We start from the raw sequence: 20,041 nt of genomic DNA, 5'->3' as shown, positions 1-20,041 counted from the left end.
TACTCTCTGTGCTCTCATGTTTGTTTTATTCGGACTTGATGGACTTGTTCTAAGGATATTGTTTGGTTTATGTTAATAGATTCTGATTACTCTTAGCATAGTGTTACGTGTAATCACCAGAGCTTGAGAATTTGGCTATCATGGTCAGTGACTTAACTACCCACTGATTGGCGGACAGGTTCAAATAAAAATGAGGCGAAAGATTAGGTTAAAAAGGATCGTTCAAGCGACGACTGTAGGACTCGAACCTACGCCCTCAGAGAGGAATTGATTTCTAATCAATCGCAGTAACCACTTTGCTAAGCCGTCCTTACTTTACAATAATTCTTGAATTATATTACAATTAACCATGGGAACCCAGGGCAAGGTGCACAAAACTACTTTGCAGTTGTGATATTTTGTTATCCTCGGGGTTCGTGGTACGGTTGCTAGCCGTGATCAGTCAAGTCATTTTTATGGGCATTCATTCCTGGAATACAGTGGGATTTTCGATGAACCTTCAATTCACACCCTGTTTTGCAAAGTGATAGTGTAACGGAAAGGTCCACTATTTTGATAAGCGTGGAAATTCTGGATGGATTTGGAGGGCGGCCACTATTCGTGGTGAACGTGAATTGCAAATTTGCGACAAGCGCTATTGAAAGACTGGATCTAACTGGAATATAAAGCCACTTCTTTCAACGACCTTCGCCACGAAGATGAAAACTCCAGGCCTGCCCAGTTTTATGCACCATTTCATCCCTTATTCACCTAACGAACTTCCACCTGATGCTGGCTACGAATTCAAGAGCGGGGTACAGCCTTGGGGGGACACGCATACTTGGCGTGGGCACAGCTCGTCATGTAGCTTATACGGCTAAGTTATGAGAATTAGTAGTAGGTGAAAAGAAAACAACCACGGCCTCTTACTCTGACTGAATATTTAACTGTAGGTGTATTCATCGGACCCCTTTCCCGGCGGATTATGACGTCCATACATCGATTCGGAGAGCCTGGTAGAAACAAACCCGATTCCAATAGTTCTTCAGCTGCAGAAACATTTGTCACTGCATTGTCTAATTTCCCGAACATTAGCCCGGGCCAGCCTCGTTCGAGGACAATGTCATCTGCATATGGTCGCCAGCGTACAGATACCCGCGCCACCTATATCAATGAATATGAACTAGAAATAGCTTGCTGGCAGGCTCGTATACGACACAGGCGTACGATTTGTCAACTCACCTGTTCTGTATGTCTTGAAACCATGGAACCTTCTGTTTGGATTCGGCCAGCGGCTTCCTGCGCTCATGAACCGAGGATTTGTGAGCCATGTTTGGTTCAACTTGTTGTTCATGCCATACAGGTGGGAGGGCTGACCGAAGTGCTTTGTCCGGATGTTGGGTGCAGGAGAGAGATGGATTATGAGGATGTGATACTTTGTATTCAAAATGACAGGCCGCTCTTGGATCGGTAAGTATTTCCTACTTACAGATCAACTCGAGTCAATAACAAACCCATTTTCCTGTAGCTATAATCAGTTAGTGACTCAGAGAAACATGGAGAGACATCCGAACTTCGTATGGTGCCAGAATCCGATGTGCTCACGGGGGCAGATCCACGACAAAGGGGGTACGCCACATGCATTCCGCTTTCAGGTTCCCATTTAACGCTCATCCTACCAGCTGCATCGCCCCTCGTAATTTGCCGGTATTGTGATGCACGCACTTGTTTCACCCATCAGGTCCTTTGGCACAAAGGCCTCACATGCAGGCAGTATAGTATTCAGGCAAAACGCAGACAGGAGATTCACGCAAATGAAGAGTATATCGGGGCGCACACCAAACGGTGCCCAAATCCAACTTGTGGGCGTCCGGTGTGTATTCGTCTTCATATTGCTACGCCTGTTATTAATTCTGGGTGTGTCTAGATCGAAAAAGCGCAGGGCTGTGACCACATGACATGCCGTAAGCCAGGAGGATGTGGCCACGAGTTGTGAGTTTGAGGCTACTAAGTATCAGTGTTTAGTATAACACGAACTTTAGTTGTTGGGATTGCCTCGCAGATTATGGGCCCATTCGTCTCCAAGGAAATCATCGACACAAACCTGGGTGTAGACATTATACAGGCGGCAGTTCGAACGAATTTGCCGAGGTTACCGCGTTGACCGTTGTGGAAGGGCTGCGTGCTCGGCCCATACGCCAGCGTCCTACTCTAATAAATAGAAGGGTTAATTTGGATAACTTAACAGGGCCCTTTACGCACGCACGGCCGGTTGCTGCTGAGCACCCTCATCTTACCGTACGAGATGCGGGTAGGATGGTGCTGCAAGCTGAAGCAAATGGCATGCATAATCAGCAGCCTCCTGGGCCTGTTACGTCGCTGGTGCGGGCTAGGGACAGAAGCCTGGACGATTCGCAAGGCAATGGGTCCCGGCCGGGTATGTCCGGAAGGCGTCGTGGTTTGTATATTATTTAGCTTGGTGCTTGGGTTGATTGCGCTTGTGATAGCTACGAGCATGAATAATGGTGAAGGGATGTGCTGTATGTGCCCAGTCCTATAAATTAATATGGAACTATCAATAGGTTTTAATATAATTTAAGGCAAGCATTCGGTCTGTAAGACATGAGTTTGTACTTACTCTACATACGATCTACATTAGCAACTTTGTGGTATCGAGCGGCCAAATGACCAGGACCAAAACTATCATATACAATCTCAGCGATCTTAGCCACCCCATACAATGTTGGCTCAGCTGCGTTGACGCACCACAATGCCACCCTTTTTTAGAAAGTGTTATGCCACACTTCTTTCGAAGTTTAAGGATCCAACTGTTAGCGCATCTGCTCTGACTCGGCGAAGCGAAGTATCCCTCATTAGGTGTTAATACCAAAATCGTCAGCCATTGCAAAGCGAATCCATGCCACAGGTCTATATAAACATGGCCCATCATGCTTTTACCTCAACGTCACAGGTTTACCGTCTAATCGATAATAACCCCGCTATCTACGGCCACCCCGTCCCGCCCCTTTCTCATTCGCCTCCACGTTCAATGATGGATGCCCTCGGGAGCAGGTCCGAGGACGAGTATTTTACCATTTCTCTAAACCCGTTTGTATCCTCGGAGACCAAGAAATGGTCTCTTCCGCCAGAGCAAGTGCTTCTCTCCCGCTCGACAGTCACTTATCGTGGTCGGAATGCATACAAGAGCAAGCGCGCAGATGCATATCAACAGCCTCCCCCCACCCAAGTCTGCGAAATCTGTCTCGAGACACGAGATTTACTGTGCCCCACTAGCCTCTGCACGCACGAATCAAATGTCTGTGAATCGTGTCTTCAAGAGTATGTTATACACGCTGTCAAGATTATGGGACAGACTCGGTTAGTTTGCCCAGGATTTAGGTGCAAGGAAGTACTGGGCCAAGAGGATGTAGTCAAGTCTATTAGGGAGGATAAAGATTGTCTGGATCGGTGAGTGGCTGCGCTGAGAGGAGCCGTTTATTCAGTAGTTGATTTTTCAACAGGTTCAATTTTTTGTCAATCCAAAGTGAATTAGAACAGCATCCCAAATTCATATGGTGCACAAACCCAACGTGTGGTCGGGGCCAGGTACACATTGAAGAAGGTACACGCCTTTCCTCTTGTTTTGACCATTGAATGACCAAAGTATGTCACAGGACCTATCGTAACTTGCAGCTATTGTCGCGCACAGTCCTGTTTCGTGCATCGAGTGCCTTGGCACGAAAATCTCACATGCGAGCAGTACACGATTGATGCTAACGAGGAATACATCGCAACGCACACGAAACGATGCCCAAGCCTCACTTGTGGACGTCCAGTACGTGCTTCCGTCTCGACTCAGAAATTATGTCCGATAAAGTATCTCCAGATTGAGAAGTCCTATGGATGTGATCATATGATGTGCCGCTGTGGTCATCAATTGTGAGTTTTGGGTTCACCTTGGCGATAGGCTTTAACATTTCTTTCCTAATCCTTTCTCTTGTAGCTGTTGGGTTTGTCTGGCTGACTTCGGGCTTATATTTCAGCAAGGCACTCATTATCATTACTCGGATTGTCGACATTATACCCCAATTGGAGCTACCACAAACGCTCCAACGCCACCTCGGAGACACCATCAAACACCTCTCAGGAACCGAGGTCGGTTAATGGCTACGGTGAGCTCATTTACAAGGAAACTTGGGCGATTAGTGTCACCCGCACGTCGCCCCTCTTATCGAGCAGTATGATGTTTGAATTCGGTTCATACCCAAGCCCGCTTCTGTCGCTTTCGCTCGGCCTGGCCACTAAACATGCCTCTCTTATGATCCCATGCCATCCTCAACAATCCTTCGGACTTTTATCTATCATTTATGGGAAATACTGGACTTTTATATGATACATATGGGTATTGTGGGATAGAAGTGGAATCTTCTCTGCAATGGACTTTTGCCTATAATACTGTATACGGAGAGTGTAGCTATGGTTGTGAATCGAGGCTAAACTGGACTCTCAGTTATAGTTCAAGTTTGGGAGCCACGCTATTAGAATACGCAGGCATGTAGCCATGGTCCACGATCCAATCGCTTCCAGGATGATCTCGGATTAATACAACTCACTTGCGACTGTAATCCTCAGATGCCCTCAGACTTCCGGGGTATCGCGTGTGACCAGTTCCTGCGCCCAAGCTCGATTAATATCAGGCACCAGACTATACTTGATTAGCGCAGCACTGGCCCTTGCCCAACCCATAATCACCATTCGACAGGCTCTTAGATACCCTGGGCAGCATAAGTGGCCACCCGCAATAATCTCCCTACTCACTAACCAACAAAGCAGCATATCACTCATAATACACTGATACTACATTTATGATGTAAAACCGGCCCTTGTATGGTACAGCCGCGGATGAGGGCAATTTTACGTTCAAAAATAAACAGGCTTATCCAAGATCCACGAGAGCTGTGCGGTCATAAGTGCTGTTCAGTTGCGAAGCAAATAAACCTTCCTCGCGCTCCCCTCTAAATCCATGCGTCAATAAGGTTCCTTTCTCATACAGTCATCTTTTGTGGGTTAGACTGATAATCGTATAATGTGACAATAAGGATTGGGTGCGAACTGATTGCAACGATGTCGAAGGTCACAGTCCCGTCGGTGTGGAAAAGATTTTAAGTCCTGGGAAGTTGGTAGTGGAACCACGAGTAGAATACGCCTCAAATATACGATATCACATGCGTGTATGCGCTCATTGAGCCTCGTGGAAGCGCAAATAAATATGGCACAGTGTATTTATATTAAACCTATTTGGCAAATATGCTTTGGGTCATAGCACAATCAAAACAATGTCGTTTATGAATCGGCGCAGATACTGCATGTTTCTTCATAATTGTAATTACTTTGCTTACGTGTACAACTCATCGGTTGTAGACGACTGGTTGGCTGTGCTCGATCAACCACCATGGATTTACGGACGACGCCAATGTCAATTCAGCAAGCAGGATAATATCACCTGAGTTCGAAACCCCCAACTCACTCACCACACTGGCGCTAAGCCCTACTGCTTTGAGTCATCCCCAAGTTCAAATTGACTAACGAGGCGCAACAGTCCTGATTGGGTATTCACATAAAATCGTTTATCGTGGAAAGCGAATAAGTGCGTAGCGCCCTCGCGGCCTTTGCAAATGGCCGATGCGATATCGACAGGAACCCGGCCACATCGAGGTTCCGTCAAGTTTTCTCATGTCCTGGTATTATTCTGGCCCAGTGGAGGCGGAGAATGGGTTAGGGGACGATTACTGTACAATATCTTTGAACCCTTTCAAGTATTCGCCAGCTACAGAGCAGATTCTGAGTCCAGATCAGACATTGCTATCACGCTCCAAGCTAACGTACTTTGGGCAGAATAGACACAGGCCCCAACACAAAGATGTATATCGAAGGTCTAACCGAAGTATTGATGAGCATCGATATCCTCATCCAACTACAAGTATACACCGGCGGCCCACCTCAGCTACAGATAAACAGCCAAGGTTATTCCCACCTCGATTGTTTTGCGTAGTATGTCTTGGAGAGTTCGAGATCCGGGAGCTATTACGGCCGACTCCCTCTTGCACTCACGAACAGGTGATGTGTCGATCGTGTCTCGAAGAATATGTTATACATAGTATAATGGCGGATGCTTCCACGAGGGTGACTTGTCCAAGTATCGGGTGTGATGAGAGATTAGAATACGAAGATATTATCAAACATATTGGTGACAACGTAGAATGTTTGAATCGGCGAGTGCCTCCCAAAGTACATGTAATTCAACCATTGACATTTTGATAGATTCAATGACCTCATAGCCCAGCGACACACAGTCTATGTGTGGCGCCCATGCCCAGAATGCGGCCAAGGTCAAGTTCACGGTAATAAGGAAGGTAATTGTACTACATCTTGATTTATGTAATAGACTGGCTTGAGTATCCCATACTCAGCAAAATCCGTGGGTGCACATGAACTGCAAAAACTTCAAATGAATCCATGAACACCCTGCACCACCCCCTGGTATAATGTGGTTTCATGGTTACTAATGAACTGTGTACATGAATCCAGGTCAATTTAAATTCATTGCTAGTTGACATGAACTGGGTTCATTGGGTCCAAAAAACTGGGGTAATGAACCAAGTTCATTTGATGTCTATTGACCCTAGGAATTATTCTCATTCATTTTCTGTTATTAATCTTCTTCATTGGCAGCAATAATTTATGACATTTAGGCTATCCATTAGTCTCTTAAATTAGATGTCAACTGTTTCTAAAAATATCAATGCCCAAAATAGCAAACTTTTGATTGATTCTATAAACAGTACTACCTGGATCAAACTTTAGATAAACAAATTTAATGGATGACCAACCACAAAAGCAATTACACCAAATGAGCACCATTTACAAATCACACAGGGTAAGCTCAGCAGTGGTTATATTTGGCCATATCTACAAGTACACTTGGAAACTGGACAGACAGAACATACCCAAAGGGGTAAACACAAATGTGAGAGCACAGATGTACAGTCAAGTCCAAATAACATGGACTGACAAATAGAAACAAAGAGTAACCTAAAACCAATCAGTTAATAGATTGTGACAGGTAGGACAAAGAGCATCATACAAATAATGTGGATAACTGGAGTGATGAGCAGAGACAAGTATGAGAACAAGAGAAGGGGAGTGGGGATGTAGAGCGGGTACAGCTGGAGGGGGGATCTTATACTAAAAGAAATCAAAATCAAAATCGTACGACTTTAAAAACGCATGACATGGGGCACACAACTCCGGCCGGTATCGGTGGGATTGTCTAGCCTTGGCGGCTGGTTACTGCACAGCCTGTGCTTTGCCCTTGGCGCGTGCCTTAGTGGTTGGCGAGTCTGGTCGGATGTCGGCAGCACGAGTGATGGGCTGGTATGGTTCGGCCAATTCCTGGGACACACCGGCATAGTCACTTTTTTGTGTGTCAGTACTTTGTTGTGGAGAACACAACAAGAATGAATACTCACATGCCATACCGGAATAGATTGTCTTGAAAATCTTGGAAACGGTTGGACGCCTCTTCCTGGTATGCAAGCAAGCCCCGATAGTGCGATTCGTACATCTTCAGTTGTACTTTTGCATCAAGTTCTTTCTCAACGCGGTGCCCAGGTTTCCACTCTTCAATTGTGTGTTGCATGGCGGTGAGGAAGAACGCAATTGTTGGCAGCGGCATGGGATCAAACTTGGTGTGGTACACCACGCCAAGCGCGTCAGGGTTGTGAAAGAGCACGGCCGCAATAAATTCCTTGAAGTTGGGGTTTTCGTATGGATCTTTGTTCCTAGCAGGATCCTACAATAAATTCAATATCAGTATGATCGTAAATTGAACATGAGACACTTACGCGGCAGTGAAATGAGTTTGGCAACAACGACTTTGCCAGGTTGATATTGTGACGTAGGTCTTGAATTGTGGTTGGCGCGTTGATGAAGCCAAATCGAAAAGCCGTAATCGGCCGCAGCTTGTTGATTGTGTCTCCGCGGAAGCAGGAGATACGGCGGATCATCTAATAAATATTAGCGTGCATCTCTGGACAAGGGACAATCACCTACCAATCCCCTAAGTGCCCGAGGAGGATCTTGGACGTCTTCGTCCCCTGCTATACGTGCACCAATCTCCTTGAATATCCGAACCGCCCATTCGTCGTTGGTGCTGGATGTCTCGTAAGCCCCTTTGGCCATGGCGGTTGCAATCAACTCAGGGATTGCTAGCGAAGCAATATGCCGCGGCAGACCGGGGAAATCGGCCAGTACAGGCTTGTTACGCGGGCGCTGCCATAAATATCAGCGTGTAGTTAGGCACAAGAGTGAATGAACTCACAATATGTTTGCCGAGAACAAGAGCGGCCTCAGCCTCGAGTCTCGCAACGCTGTCGTTCAACAGCACATGTGGTGGAGGGAGATCCGAAAGGTACCGGACCTTTGGTTGAAGTGGCAGGGAGGAATCGGCCAAATTCGACTGCAGCTTGCCAAGAACTTGAGCCAGAAGGCCAAATTCGTCCTGCGACGCGCTTGCCCCTTGACTGCTCGAGGCGCGAGACTGGGCCGCCTGCTTGGCAAACTCCACTGCCCAAGTCAGTGCTGAGAGGACGTTGGACGTGGGGGGAGGCTTTGAGCGCGGAGGGATGTGGCGCGCAGCTTGGAGCGGCAAGGTCTGGGCCTTCAACGTTGTTGGATGAATGATACTGAATTGAGGTGGTAGGGTGCGCTGTAATGACTGCGAGCGCGGGGATGAAGTGTGTTGCTGCAATTGCGTAAACCGCTGTCGCTTATGCGCGGGCACGGTCTGCTCGTCCGATTCATCGATAGGATTTGGATTCGACTTCTTATTTTGGGGGTCAACCACCCAGATCATTTGTTGGCGAGGGGTAGGGATTTTGGAGGAGCGGCGATGTGGAGGGGCCAGGGGTTTTAGGGCTGGGCGGAGATATGGGGTGGTCGCTTTGGGGTGGAAGGTACGCGGGCCAACAGGTGGTTGCTGGGATACGGAATCACCGGGCCCGAGTTCAACTGCCTCCTCTTCCTCCTCAGGTTCCGTGGCCGAATCCTCGACTGGTGGCTCGGCTAGAGCTGGTTCCTCCGCTGGCTGCGCGCCGTTCGAGCCGGTGTGAGCTAACATTGTAGAAATTAGTAATGGCAGACGTTATGAGCTATACTACGGCGCACGTACCGGTAACTCCTTCGGCGGGTGACTGGTATCCACCGCCCAAGACCTCTTGCTCGGCCGATCCAAGTTGTGCCTAACACATACGCGTCAGTAATGGAAAATGATAAGATTGTCAGTCACGTACCGGAGCGTCTCCCCCCTCAGCATCCATGGGACTCGCACGACCCTCTTCGTCCAACGCGTTGATTTCTTCAGGGACTTTGTTGAGTGATTCGTCGGACAAATCCAAGGCGTCCTTGTGGAGGAAATTCGTCGCGCGGCAGACAGCCTCTTCCCGGCTGATATGAACGATTTGGTAGACGCCACCACCTTGCGTCTCCAAGACCGTATCGCCAAGGTGGGGTTCGGTTGCAGCAATCGGCTCTGTCCCATACCATTAGAGTTGAAATACAATAATAGTGGGTAGACTTACCCGGCGAGCCATGGTTGCTCGCTGTCCCAAGATTGACAATTGGTTGGGTGATACGCCCAGGCCGTGCGCCTCGGGAGCCGAAGAGTTGTTTTCTTGACTTCTCTTTTGCTTTGCGGCTGGAGGATGCCGAGGAGCGGGCGGGAGTGGGAGTGGGGACCCGGCTTGGCGCTCGTGAGCTGGCTTCAGTTTCGGCGTCGGCTTCGGCTTCAGATGCATCTACGAACAAGTGAGCTAGTAATATGTGTAAGCAACGTGCAGAACTCACCGGAGAGAACCTTGCGAGCTGATGGGCGGCGAGGGCGTGTCGATCTCCTGAGCTTAACGGAATCGTTCTGTAATTCTATAGTTCGAGCGGAATGATAGTTGATATTGGCTACATGCAAACTTACGGTGGACAGGGCGATTGAGCGTTCGAATGACTCGGTGATTTGCTGAGCGACAGTAAGGGGCATTGGTCTCCGCATTGTTCACAAGGACGGAACGGCGCTGTTAAATACGCTAGACGGAATACGAATGTTAGTATGGAAATGTCGTATGACACTCACTTGCACCCGGTTCTTCTTCGTTGACGCCCTTGCTCATGCCACAGTCTGATCATGTCGGTGGAGACTAAGACTTTTTGTGTGCCGGGGGCGTCAGGCGAGGATACGGGCGGTGCAGGAAAAAGCAGGAATCGACGGGAAATCAAATAAACCAGAGTTAGCGCTGACCGAGAAACAAGGCGTTGATGCGTACCTAGTGCGCTTTTGACCGACCCCATACTGCTCCCGGTTTATTCCACGCCATGGAGCTCCGGTCAACAGACTGCTGCGGGCTAATATGGAAGCAAGTGAGCGCACAGTAAGGCTGATCATAAGTCCCAACATTGACCGGAAGCACGCACCCCAACTTGCCTTCGAGTAAACTTCAGCCTGCGCGAATCCTGAACCCCTAACGATGGCCCGCGGAGGTACGATGTACGCACGAGCTATACGCCGTGCAGCGGCGAGAGCTTCCCATCTTGAAGAAGCTAACGGGACCGAGCCTTCCGACGTCTCTCGAGTAACTTGCCCTTACTGTGGATCCGAATTCGGTTCGGAAGGGGACCGCAACCGACATGTGTCGCTCTATGCCCTCTGTCACGCTAGACATGAGTGTGCGGTGAAGGGGAAGGTTGGTCAAAAGCGGAAGAGGGAATACGAGGTCGACTCACCAGCAACCGATGTAATGGACCGCCCAGCTCCTGCAAAACATGCCCGAATCGACGAAACTGCCTTACCGATTGCTGGACTGTCTCGACACCCTAACGCTCTACCATATCCCGGCCCTGACCACACCCCTGACTCTAATTCCGACCCCGTTCTTGCTGGAGGCGCTGTCAACGGGTACACCAAGGATGGCGTGTTTGTCGAGCGATTCCCTGTCAGGACGGCTGGGATGGCAATGAGTACGCGACAGACGGGAAAGGAAGACTTACGGACATACTTGGACGCCTGTGGAAAACTGGGGGATCGGGATCTATTCGAAACCGCCGAGGTCATGATGACCACGGGGTTAACTGGCCGAGGGAGAACTAGACAGTTAAAGGCGCCCGCCGTGAGTAACCTAAATAGAATATCGGGCGTGAGATACTTACGAGTCGATTAGTATCGGGAGTGGAGGAGGAAGGGAAAGGAGGTGTGGGGAACCAGTGACGCGCTCGTCAGGGACGTCGACCAATTACCTAAGGGCCCAGATTGGATGGAGGTCAACGTTCCTGGTGGCAAGGGTCGGTACAGACGCCCACACACCTTATATATGCGCGATGTCCTCGAAGTCACCCGGGAGCTTATTGGTGCACGGCGCTTCAGGCGTTGTATGCGTTATGCGCCAGAGCGTCATTGGACGTCGAAGAGCCGAAAGTGTCGTGTCTACGATGAAATGTGGAGTGGAGACTGGTGGTGGCAGGTACAGGTAAGACAAAGCAAAAATGCTAGAAGAAAAGAACGAAACTCACAGGCTGAAGTCCGATATGCAGAATAAAAACGGTACAGTTGTACCGTTGATCATCGCGTCGGACGAGACCACACTCACAAACAACCCGCGCGGGGATAAGGCACATCCAATATACCTTTCGATAGGGAATATCAGCAAAGCAGTTCGACGAAAGCCAACGAAACGGTCAATGATTATAATCGGATACTTACCGGTTGATTCATTCGACGATGTCCCAGACGACAGTTCCCGTCAACAATATCGTGCCGACTTGCTCCATCGCTCCCTCGACGAAATCTTCAAACCGCTAAAGAAAGTGTCATCCGAAGGCGTGCTGGCTTGGTGCGCCGATGGATGTCTTCGGCACATCTATCCATTAATTGCCGCCTGGGTCGCCGACTATCCCGAACAGAACGATATCGCTTGCACGACTCAGAACGGATGTCCCAAGTGTATGCAGCGATGGCATGGACGCGGATGCGGAGGGCCGACTGCGCCGCTGCGCAACCAAGAGGAGGCGCGCCAGGCATTACGGGGGTACAGGCTGACCGAGGACGTGGGGATGTTACAGCGACTGGGTTTGAAACCGGTCGCTCCGTTCTGGGACGGTTTCCCTGAGCTCGATGTTGGGAGAGCACTCGTTCCGGACCTACTCCATCAGCTTTATAAGGGCATGTTCGAGCACATTCGGGATTGGGTCGAGGACTTACTAGGGACTGTGGAGTTCAACCGTCGATTCGTGGTTATGCCGGCGGCCCAAGGTCTGCGACACTTCAACAAGGGGGTGACGAGAGTCAAGATCTGGGCAGGGCGGGAGTCGAGAGACATGATGAGGCAGTTCTTACCTATCATTGTCGATGCCAAAGCTCCCCCTGACTTTGTTCGGCTTGTTCGCGCTCTCCTCGATTTCTCTTATTTAGCACACGGCGCGCAGCTGACCGAAGTCGAACTCAGTCGAATGGACGAGGCACTTGCGGCATTCCACAAGTACAAGGACGTTCTTGTCAATAAGAAGGACAAGAGGCTGGGGATTGTCGTGGGCGATGGTGGATTCGATCGGATACCAAAGTTGCATGTGTTGGGGCACTACACGAATGATATACGTGAGCTTGGTACGCCAGACGGTTATAGTACCGAGACACCAGAGCACTTACACATTTTATACGTCAAAATTCCATGGCGTATGTCGAATCGTCGAAACCCGCTCCCCCAAATGGTCCAGTACGTTCGGCGCCTCGAGGCGCTCGAGATCCAACGAGTGTACCTGGAGGAGTACTATGGCGGGCCAGTAGGAATCCAAGATATTCGAGAATTCGACTTCGACGACGACGAGGATGGGCAAGACACTGGCCAGGCAGAGGGTGAAGATGGGAGCGAGGACGAGGAAGACCCTTACGACAGCGAGGACGAGCTGGAGGATGGGGTCGAGATTCCAACGGACAGATCGGAAGTGCCGGCCGCATCGGAGATATACTATCCCCGACCGATGACTTCCATTGCTAGGCGTCCAACTGTCCCGAACGTAGCCGCCCGCGTGATTGCTTCGTCATACGGTGCTCCCGAATTCATCCGGTCACTTCAACGTTTTCTATCGGCCACCACCTCCCCCTCAGAGCCTCCCCTCCTAGTTCCCTCTCATCGCTTCCCCGTCTGGCACAAAGCCGTACTCGGACACTATCCTCTGCCATTTGCGCCTAGCCAACCCTGCCCGCGCGATGTAATTCGAGCACATCCCCCGACTCGAGATGCCGCCGGCCGAGTCTCGAAGGCTGGTGTGTTTGATACGGTCTTGTTCGCCGCTGACCGTTCTTGTTCTGGGCTGAAGCGTACGTATGGCACTTTTTTCGTTTTGTACTTGACGTTAACCGAACCTCCTGGCAGGCTTCCGCGCTGGCCGGGTCCGCGTTATCTTTGCTTTGCCCCAGGACTTCGCGCATTTGTACGATGGTCCGCTCGTCTACCTCGACGTTTTTGAATCCTTTACGACAAACAATTCTTCCGGTCACTCCTTGTTTAGTACGACGCCGATGTACTACGGCGCGTCCTATGCCTCACTCGTTCTGCCACTCGGCTGTCTCAAGCTGGCTTGTCATCTCGCTCCCGACTTCTCCTCACCATTCACTCGTCCTCCCGTCTCGTCATGCCTCGCGCTCACCAATACCCGTCACCTGCTGAACGAATTTTACAACTACTTCACTTTTCTTCTACTGTCTTACTGGCGGGTTGTCGGTAGCGGCCGAACTGGAGGGTCCTCCACTGCGTCACTTTGATCGGTTCTTCTACACTGCTGTTATTTTTAATCGTGTTTTTTCTTTCCTGCTGTTACTTTCCTGCTGTTACTTACCGTGATACGTGTTGAATACATCCTATTGCCCCTACCGGTAGCTCTGATTAAGATTTAATCATGTTTATAGCATTTTTAACCCTAATGTCCATTTGTACTACAGATGAACCGGTTTCATTTTGGGTGATTTAGTGGGTCAAATGATCTGCTCAATGAACTGAAATAAGGGTTCATGAAACCTTGAACCACCCCCCGGTATAATGTGACCCACCGTTTTTGCTGAGTAGGGCCTATTGTAAATTGTGAATACTGTCGCGCACAGACTTGTTTTACACACGGGGAGCTTTGGGACCAATGCGCCATATGCGAAGATGACACTACCGAAGAACCTCCTCAAAACGATGATCAAGTTAACGATGATTACATTGCGGCGCACTATAAACGTTGTCCGAACCCAAGTTGTGGTCTTCCGGTGCGTGTCCATTGGATCTTGATTTATTGTGTTTAAATATTGGTCCTCTGCCTATAGATTGAGAAGATTTCTGGGTGTGATCATATGAGGTGCTACTGTAGTTATGAATTGTGGGTAGCCATTTGCATCTTTACCTTCAATCGGGTGCTAAAAATCCGATTCACTAGTTGTTGGGAGTGTTCGGCAGATTATGCAGCGATTTTTCAACAGGGAAGACATTTTCATGACACAGATTGTTCTCATTATGTGGAAGCTGCTTCGACTGCGACTGGATATGAGAGCTCGGTTACATCTGGGAGCTCTATTACATGTGGGCTTCCTCTGATTTGCCACATTCCACGGTCGCCGTCGCCACTGTCGTCAACATCCTCAGTGCTACCACCATCGCCACTGTCTTCGACGTCCTCAGTGCCATCACCGTCGCCATCGCCACCTCCATCGCCATTCCCATCGCCCCTGCCGAGGTCGAAAATACCCCTTTCTCCATCGGTCCAAAATCTTGCTCTTGTTCGTGGTTATACCCGTGCCCATATTCGGCCACCCCCAAATCCAGGCCTACGCCAACCTCCGTCTCCACCTCCGCCTTCATCAGCTTTACCTCCGTTTCTACTCCCCGAGAATGCAACCCCTGCGAGGTGTTTGAAAAGAAAGATTGTGAGATTGATATCGCGTATGAGTCGCCAAGATGATTAGGTCGAAGCTTTTGAGTCCCGTCTGCTACTTGGATTTATCACAAAGGTGTTTTTCATATCCTTCTTGACAGTTGTATAGCATCGGTTTTTAGATGAACTTCATGTGGAAGTGTACATTTAATGAGAACACCTTACTTCACCTATTTTATACATCCGGATTATGCATAGGTATAACCATGTTTTGAGGTGAACCGGTGTAAAGCTATGACGTAGCTAGTAATCAGCGAGACAAAATTTACTGCTATTCATAGAGGTGGGCTTATGTGCTTTGTCAGCCCATATAACTGCCGGATTCCGAGACCACAATCACCCAATCGCAATGATCATTTCACTTGTCATGGCGGCGTGAAAGCGCCTTTCGTGAGAAACACTGGCAAGTGCGAAGAAGGCTAGCACTGACCGGTTCAGCCCCAGATTGCTGTTCTACAGGTAGCTACGACAATATTTTTCGATCGTCTCCCTCAAAATGCCGCCTATCAGGAAGGGCGCAGATCGATATATACTGTCGACGGTATATCAGTCCGCGATCAGCGATTGCTTCCAAGCTCAGGAGTATGGTTATGCCAGGTAAAGAAAAGTGCACGGATTCGCTCCTCATGGTGAATAAACTCTATAATCGGGATTCTCTATGTTAAGATATCATTGGACTCCAGTCGACCAGAAAAAATATACTTCAACATACTCGGGGCCTCACGAACCAATGAAATTACGCATATACAGCCAGAAACTGAGCCTTGCGTCCCTCGTTCCACCTGTGTAAGTGATACTGAGAACACCCTGTCCTACAATGCAACTGGATAAACTCCAGACTTGGATATAACAATATTTCTCTGTTACTGTACATATGGAGGAAACACTCTAATTGCCCGCCGAGACGATTCCGTCCCGGCGCCTGCCTCGGCGAAACCAAATATTCCTCATTGGGCATCCACATAAACCAGCCTCTATCACAAGAAAGCGAAATCCATGTGCAGCTTCTCAATCCGGCATCCTACAGGTTCGGCAAATTATCGATAAGACTCGATGATACTGCCGACAAGAACCCTTGGCCCACTCGTTGATATTTTTTCTCATGTCCTGGTACTACTCTGGTCCAACAGAGGCGGGGAACGGGTTAGGGGACGAGTACTGTACCATATCATTGAATCCGTTCAAGCCTTCACCAGCCACGGAACGGATTCTGACTCCGGATGAGGTGCTGCTGTCTCGTTCAAAAGTGACGTATTTTGGCCAGAACACTTACAGGCCCAAGCGCATGAATAAAGCACGTCCGAAGCTACTAGGACCAATAGTAGATACACAAAAGTCCCACGCGGCTACAAATATATACCGACAAACCAACAAAGACTTGGATCGAAAACCGCTTCCGCCTCGACCGGTTTGTGCGATATGCCTTGCTGAGTTCAAACCTAGGGATTTACTGCGACCATCCTCTTCTTGCAAGCATGAACGCTTGATCTGCAGGTCGTGTCTTGGGAAATATGTGGTGCAGGCTGTAATGGCGGAAGGTCTGACAAAGGTGGTTTGTCCGAGTATGGGATGTGGGGCGGTGCTAAAATACGAAGAGGCTATTAAATATATTGAAACGGATATGGAATGTTTGGGTCGGTGAGTGGGTTACATTTATGCTATATCATTCCTTCATAAATTGACCCCGTTGATAGGTTCAATGATATAATAACTCAAAAATGTACGATTTATGTATGGTATCCGTGCCCGCAATGCAATGAAGGTCAGGTTCACACAGCGAAATCAGGTATGCTAGTGTCCGTATTTTGAAATGCGAGTCGGGTCGACTAAGATATGTCCAAGGCCCTACTGTAACATGCGATTACTGCCATGCGCAATCTTGTTTCGCGCATGGGGAGCCTTGGGGAAACTGTCTCATGTGTAGGCGCTCCACCGGTAAGGTACTTTCTCAGATTGAGGAACAAGACGAGGAGGAGTCGGCTGCGACGTACTGTACACGCTGTCCGAATGCAACTTGTGGACTTCCAGTGCGTCTCTATTTAAATTTCATTTGTGAATATTTGTGATGAATTTTCCCTATATATTAGATCGAAAATAACCCTGTATCTGGCCATGTGGTGTGTCGCTGTGGCTATCAGTTGTAAGTTGCCTCACACATTTCTGCCTTCAAATCGATTACTAAGTTGAAAGTACACAGCTGCTGGGAGTGCTCGGCAGATTTTACTACTATCCTCCAACAAGGAAAATACTTTCATCACTCCGATTGTTCGCACTATGTGGAGGCTAGTTCAATCGCAAGCAATCTGGGGCCGAATGTCCCTCAGACAAACACCCCAGTGACAAATATCCCTGGAACAGTCCTGCCTCGAACAATGTATCGTACGCTTGATCGAATTGCTCCGCCCCTACCTCTCCATGATCGTAGTGGGTTGACAGCGACCGCGAAGACATTAACGAGCAAGCTTCGACGACTAGTATTACCCGTACGCCGTTAATCTTTGGAGCAAGCTCTTTTTTATTGTCTGGCTCGGGCCCAGGAATGGTCTACCCAGCACGCTATTTTTCCTAATTGTGGATTCGGGAACTATCTATTATACCAGTGGGTTATAGTGGATTCTTATGGATCATGCATCGATCGGAATTTTGAGGTCACAGAGCTATTTGTCTTTTTCCCTAAAATCATATGTATGTATACACGGGACTTATCAAGATAACAGGTATGTAATTTATAACCAAGCTGGTAACGTGAAAAGCCGTATCCCCCACTTCCTATATTGAGCTTATTTTCAAGGCGATTCACAGCTCCTTCCTACAGACGACCGCTAAGCATTCCCATGTTTTAGGTATCCGTCAGTGACTTTCTCGCCACCTGTCTCTTCAAGTTGGACCGGAATTGAAACGTATCGCACGGCGAACTTTGGGTGATGTTCTTACCCCGCCTTATGACGTGATGTGATTACCCCGCATTGGCAATGGTCTTATTGCCAGTGTGGACAGAACACCGATACCGCCATTCTTGAAGTTAACTGCACATAACTTATGTATCAATACTGGAGTACTTATTCCGTCACCTTTTTCATGGATAAAGTGAAATAAATTTGTTACAATTGAGTTAATCGTACATCCGACCCTAAACACACGAATTGACACGCCAGCCCATCCTCGGACTCCGTGCTCGACGCTAGTATACATACATAAACAAAGCTCCTCCCCCCAACGACTACTGTAGCTAATATTTAAAAAGAAAAAAGCGCGAGCCCGGCGATGGACTCGACAGCATGCTCAGGTCGGATCTATCGGCACAAAACTATCAGCTGTGGAAAGAGATCAGAGAGGAGTGCTACCTACGTTCGAATTATAGAATTAAATCTACTTGGCCTTCTTAGCTGCAGAATGCAATTTCTGGATCTGCTTCTTCCAGCCGAAACACTGCCTGCAGTCCATGTTCGAGTGCTTCTTGCATTGGAGGCTGTAGATATATTAGATAGTGGAATGATCATACAATTGGTGGCACCTACATTCCGTCCTTGTTGGTTGTCCATGCTGGAAGCTCAAGCGACGCCCGGTTTGGATTGGGATCGAACTGCATGTTGTAATCATTAGCAGACCATATCGCCTACTAAACATAATGCACATACGCCAAAGGTCAAGTCGTTGTCTTCACGAGCGTCAAACTCGCATTCCTGGCACTAGCCACCAAGTCAATCTCAGGTCACACGATAATCAATCCGCGATCAAACTCACGACTTCGAGCTTGTGGTTGGAACAGAAGAGGCAGTCGTTGACCTCGACAGACTGGTTGGAGCCAAGGGAGGACATAATAGGAAGGATGAACCGAGTCAAGCGAGAGAGTGGGAGAACGAGACCGTGAACGGACTAGAGGGGGGAGGGGGAGAGAATGGAGGAGACTGCATGGGGAATTCTTGGGTTATATATGGTACTCTGCGGACAGGTGACCTCTCGAACGACGCAACACTGTGTACCGTTTTGGGTCGGAAACTACGCCCGGCCCTGTATGGTTCGGTCTTGTGACCTCGGTCTGTCGGACACTTAGATGTGCGCAGCTGCCATACCAAGCCAGTGTTTGTCGAGAATGTCAGCTCTTTAGACGTTTTTGTCTCAAGTCCGAAGCAGAAGTAAGATCAGGGAGGCGGAATTGAATGGTTTAGGTAGCATATAACTAAGAGTGCTCAAATGAATGATCGTCCCAGAAAGGCAATAAGGTCTGCGCTCGTCAATTGTGGGGCCATCTGGGGCGTTCTTCGCTCACGTAATCAACGCCTTGTCACCTTAGGGAATTGATGGGAAGGGATTGATCCAAACTGCGTTGAAGATGAATAATATGTATTCAATTATAAACTGAACGTCACACGAGCATAAACAACTAATTTAACATACGCTTTTCCTCACGTAGATGGAGAGTGAAGCCTAGCAAGCCCATCCAAATCGGAATAAAACGGAAGCTTTACGCTGTTGGATGTCATGCTTCCCCATGTTCGAGTTCAAAAGGTTCTCACCCGGGGTGTATGAGTGACTAGTGAACTGAGATACGGCTGGGATACGTAAGCTCTGTGGGGTGGAGCCTTCTGTGCTCGTCTCCGAGGAATCATGCTTGGTATGAATTAGTGTGCACGTATTTGCATTAGCAAGTTCCATTTCCGATCTTCAAACCGCACTCGAGGCACAAGGCGTGTGAACTGTTATTCCCTCAGGATTCATATAAATCGTCAAGTATGCACGACAGCAAGAGAACATCGGCGATCGCTCGACTGCCCTTCATCGGGCGATTGCGCGCGGGAATAATTTCACATACTGTGACTTGCATACTTGGAATGACATGTATACCTTGCATTTCTTCACACACGACCTTCCGTATAATCGAGCAAGCCCTCAGGTTCCAGTATGAAGTTTCAACTAGCTGTCTTTTCGATATTAGAGCCCTGCTTGTAATCAGTATTGATGTATTCCTCACTACCATTTCCTTCCTCGATTTTTGAGGATTGATTGGATGTAAGGCTGTGATGCCGCGGATATAATACACAAAAGCCAGTCG

At 48.6% G+C, this 20,041-nt stretch overlaps 5 protein-coding genes and 1 non-coding gene across 6 annotated transcripts; 3 read left to right on the top strand and 3 right to left on the bottom strand.

The window, feature by feature from the left end:
• Nucleotides 1–227: 227 nt before the first annotated feature.
• Nucleotides 228–309, bottom strand: RhiXN_12415. The gene has a single exon. It is a non-coding gene; the product is annotated as a tRNA-Ser (tRNA).
• A 1,265-nt stretch (nt 310–1,574) lies between these two features.
• Nucleotides 1,575–4,230, top strand: RhiXN_08288 (IBR domain protein; the record flags this gene model as incomplete). The annotated part of the gene is made up of 9 exons (XM_043328104.1): nt 1,575–1,608; nt 1,662–1,852; nt 1,907–1,971; nt 2,022–2,416; nt 2,487–2,519; nt 2,580–2,590; nt 2,951–3,447; nt 4,023–4,134; nt 4,186–4,230. The coding sequence occupies 9 exons, from the start codon at nt 1,575–1,577 to the stop codon at nt 4,228–4,230; spliced, it is 1,383 nt and encodes a 460-aa protein (XP_043183489.1).
• A 3,096-nt stretch (nt 4,231–7,326) lies between these two features.
• Nucleotides 7,327–10,069, bottom strand: RhiXN_08287 (uncharacterized protein; the record flags this gene model as incomplete). Its single annotated transcript, XM_043328103.1, has 10 exons — nt 7,327–7,453; nt 7,509–7,831; nt 7,884–8,045; nt 8,092–8,310; nt 8,360–9,150; nt 9,209–9,278; nt 9,330–9,568; nt 9,618–9,833; nt 9,883–9,949; nt 10,007–10,069. The coding sequence occupies 10 exons, from the start codon at nt 10,067–10,069 to the stop codon at nt 7,327–7,329; spliced, it is 2,277 nt and encodes a 758-aa protein (XP_043183488.1).
• Nucleotides 10,070–10,553: 484 nt separating this feature from the next.
• RhiXN_08286 (uncharacterized protein) lies at nt 10,554–13,840 on the top strand (the record flags this gene model as incomplete). The annotated part of the gene is made up of 4 exons (XM_043328102.1): nt 10,554–11,192; nt 11,244–11,549; nt 11,614–13,396; nt 13,452–13,840. 4 exons carry the CDS (start codon nt 10,554–10,556, stop codon nt 13,838–13,840), a joined length of 3,117 nt encoding a protein of 1,038 aa, XP_043183487.1.
• Nucleotides 13,841–14,634: 794 nt separating this feature from the next.
• On the top strand, nt 14,635–15,015 carry RhiXN_08285 (IBR domain protein; the record flags this gene model as incomplete). The annotated part of the gene is made up of 1 exon (XM_043328101.1): nt 14,635–15,015. One exon carries the CDS (start codon nt 14,635–14,637, stop codon nt 15,013–15,015), a length of 381 nt encoding a protein of 126 aa, XP_043183486.1.
• A 3,342-nt stretch (nt 15,016–18,357) lies between these two features.
• RhiXN_08284 (uncharacterized protein) lies at nt 18,358–18,807 on the bottom strand (the record flags this gene model as incomplete). Its single annotated transcript, XM_043328100.1, has 4 exons — nt 18,358–18,457; nt 18,507–18,571; nt 18,627–18,677; nt 18,733–18,807. The coding sequence occupies 4 exons, from the start codon at nt 18,805–18,807 to the stop codon at nt 18,358–18,360; spliced, it is 291 nt and encodes a 96-aa protein (XP_043183485.1).
• Between the last annotated feature and the right edge of the window lie 1,234 nt (nt 18,808–20,041).

This window comes from Rhizoctonia solani, chromosome 10 (assembly GCF_016906535.1).
Source record: "Rhizoctonia solani chromosome 10, complete sequence".
NCBI lineage: Eukaryota > Fungi > Basidiomycota > Agaricomycetes > Cantharellales > Ceratobasidiaceae > Rhizoctonia > Rhizoctonia solani.
Note: the sequence above shows the minus strand (reverse complement) of the source record. Positions and strands in the feature narration are given on the sequence as shown.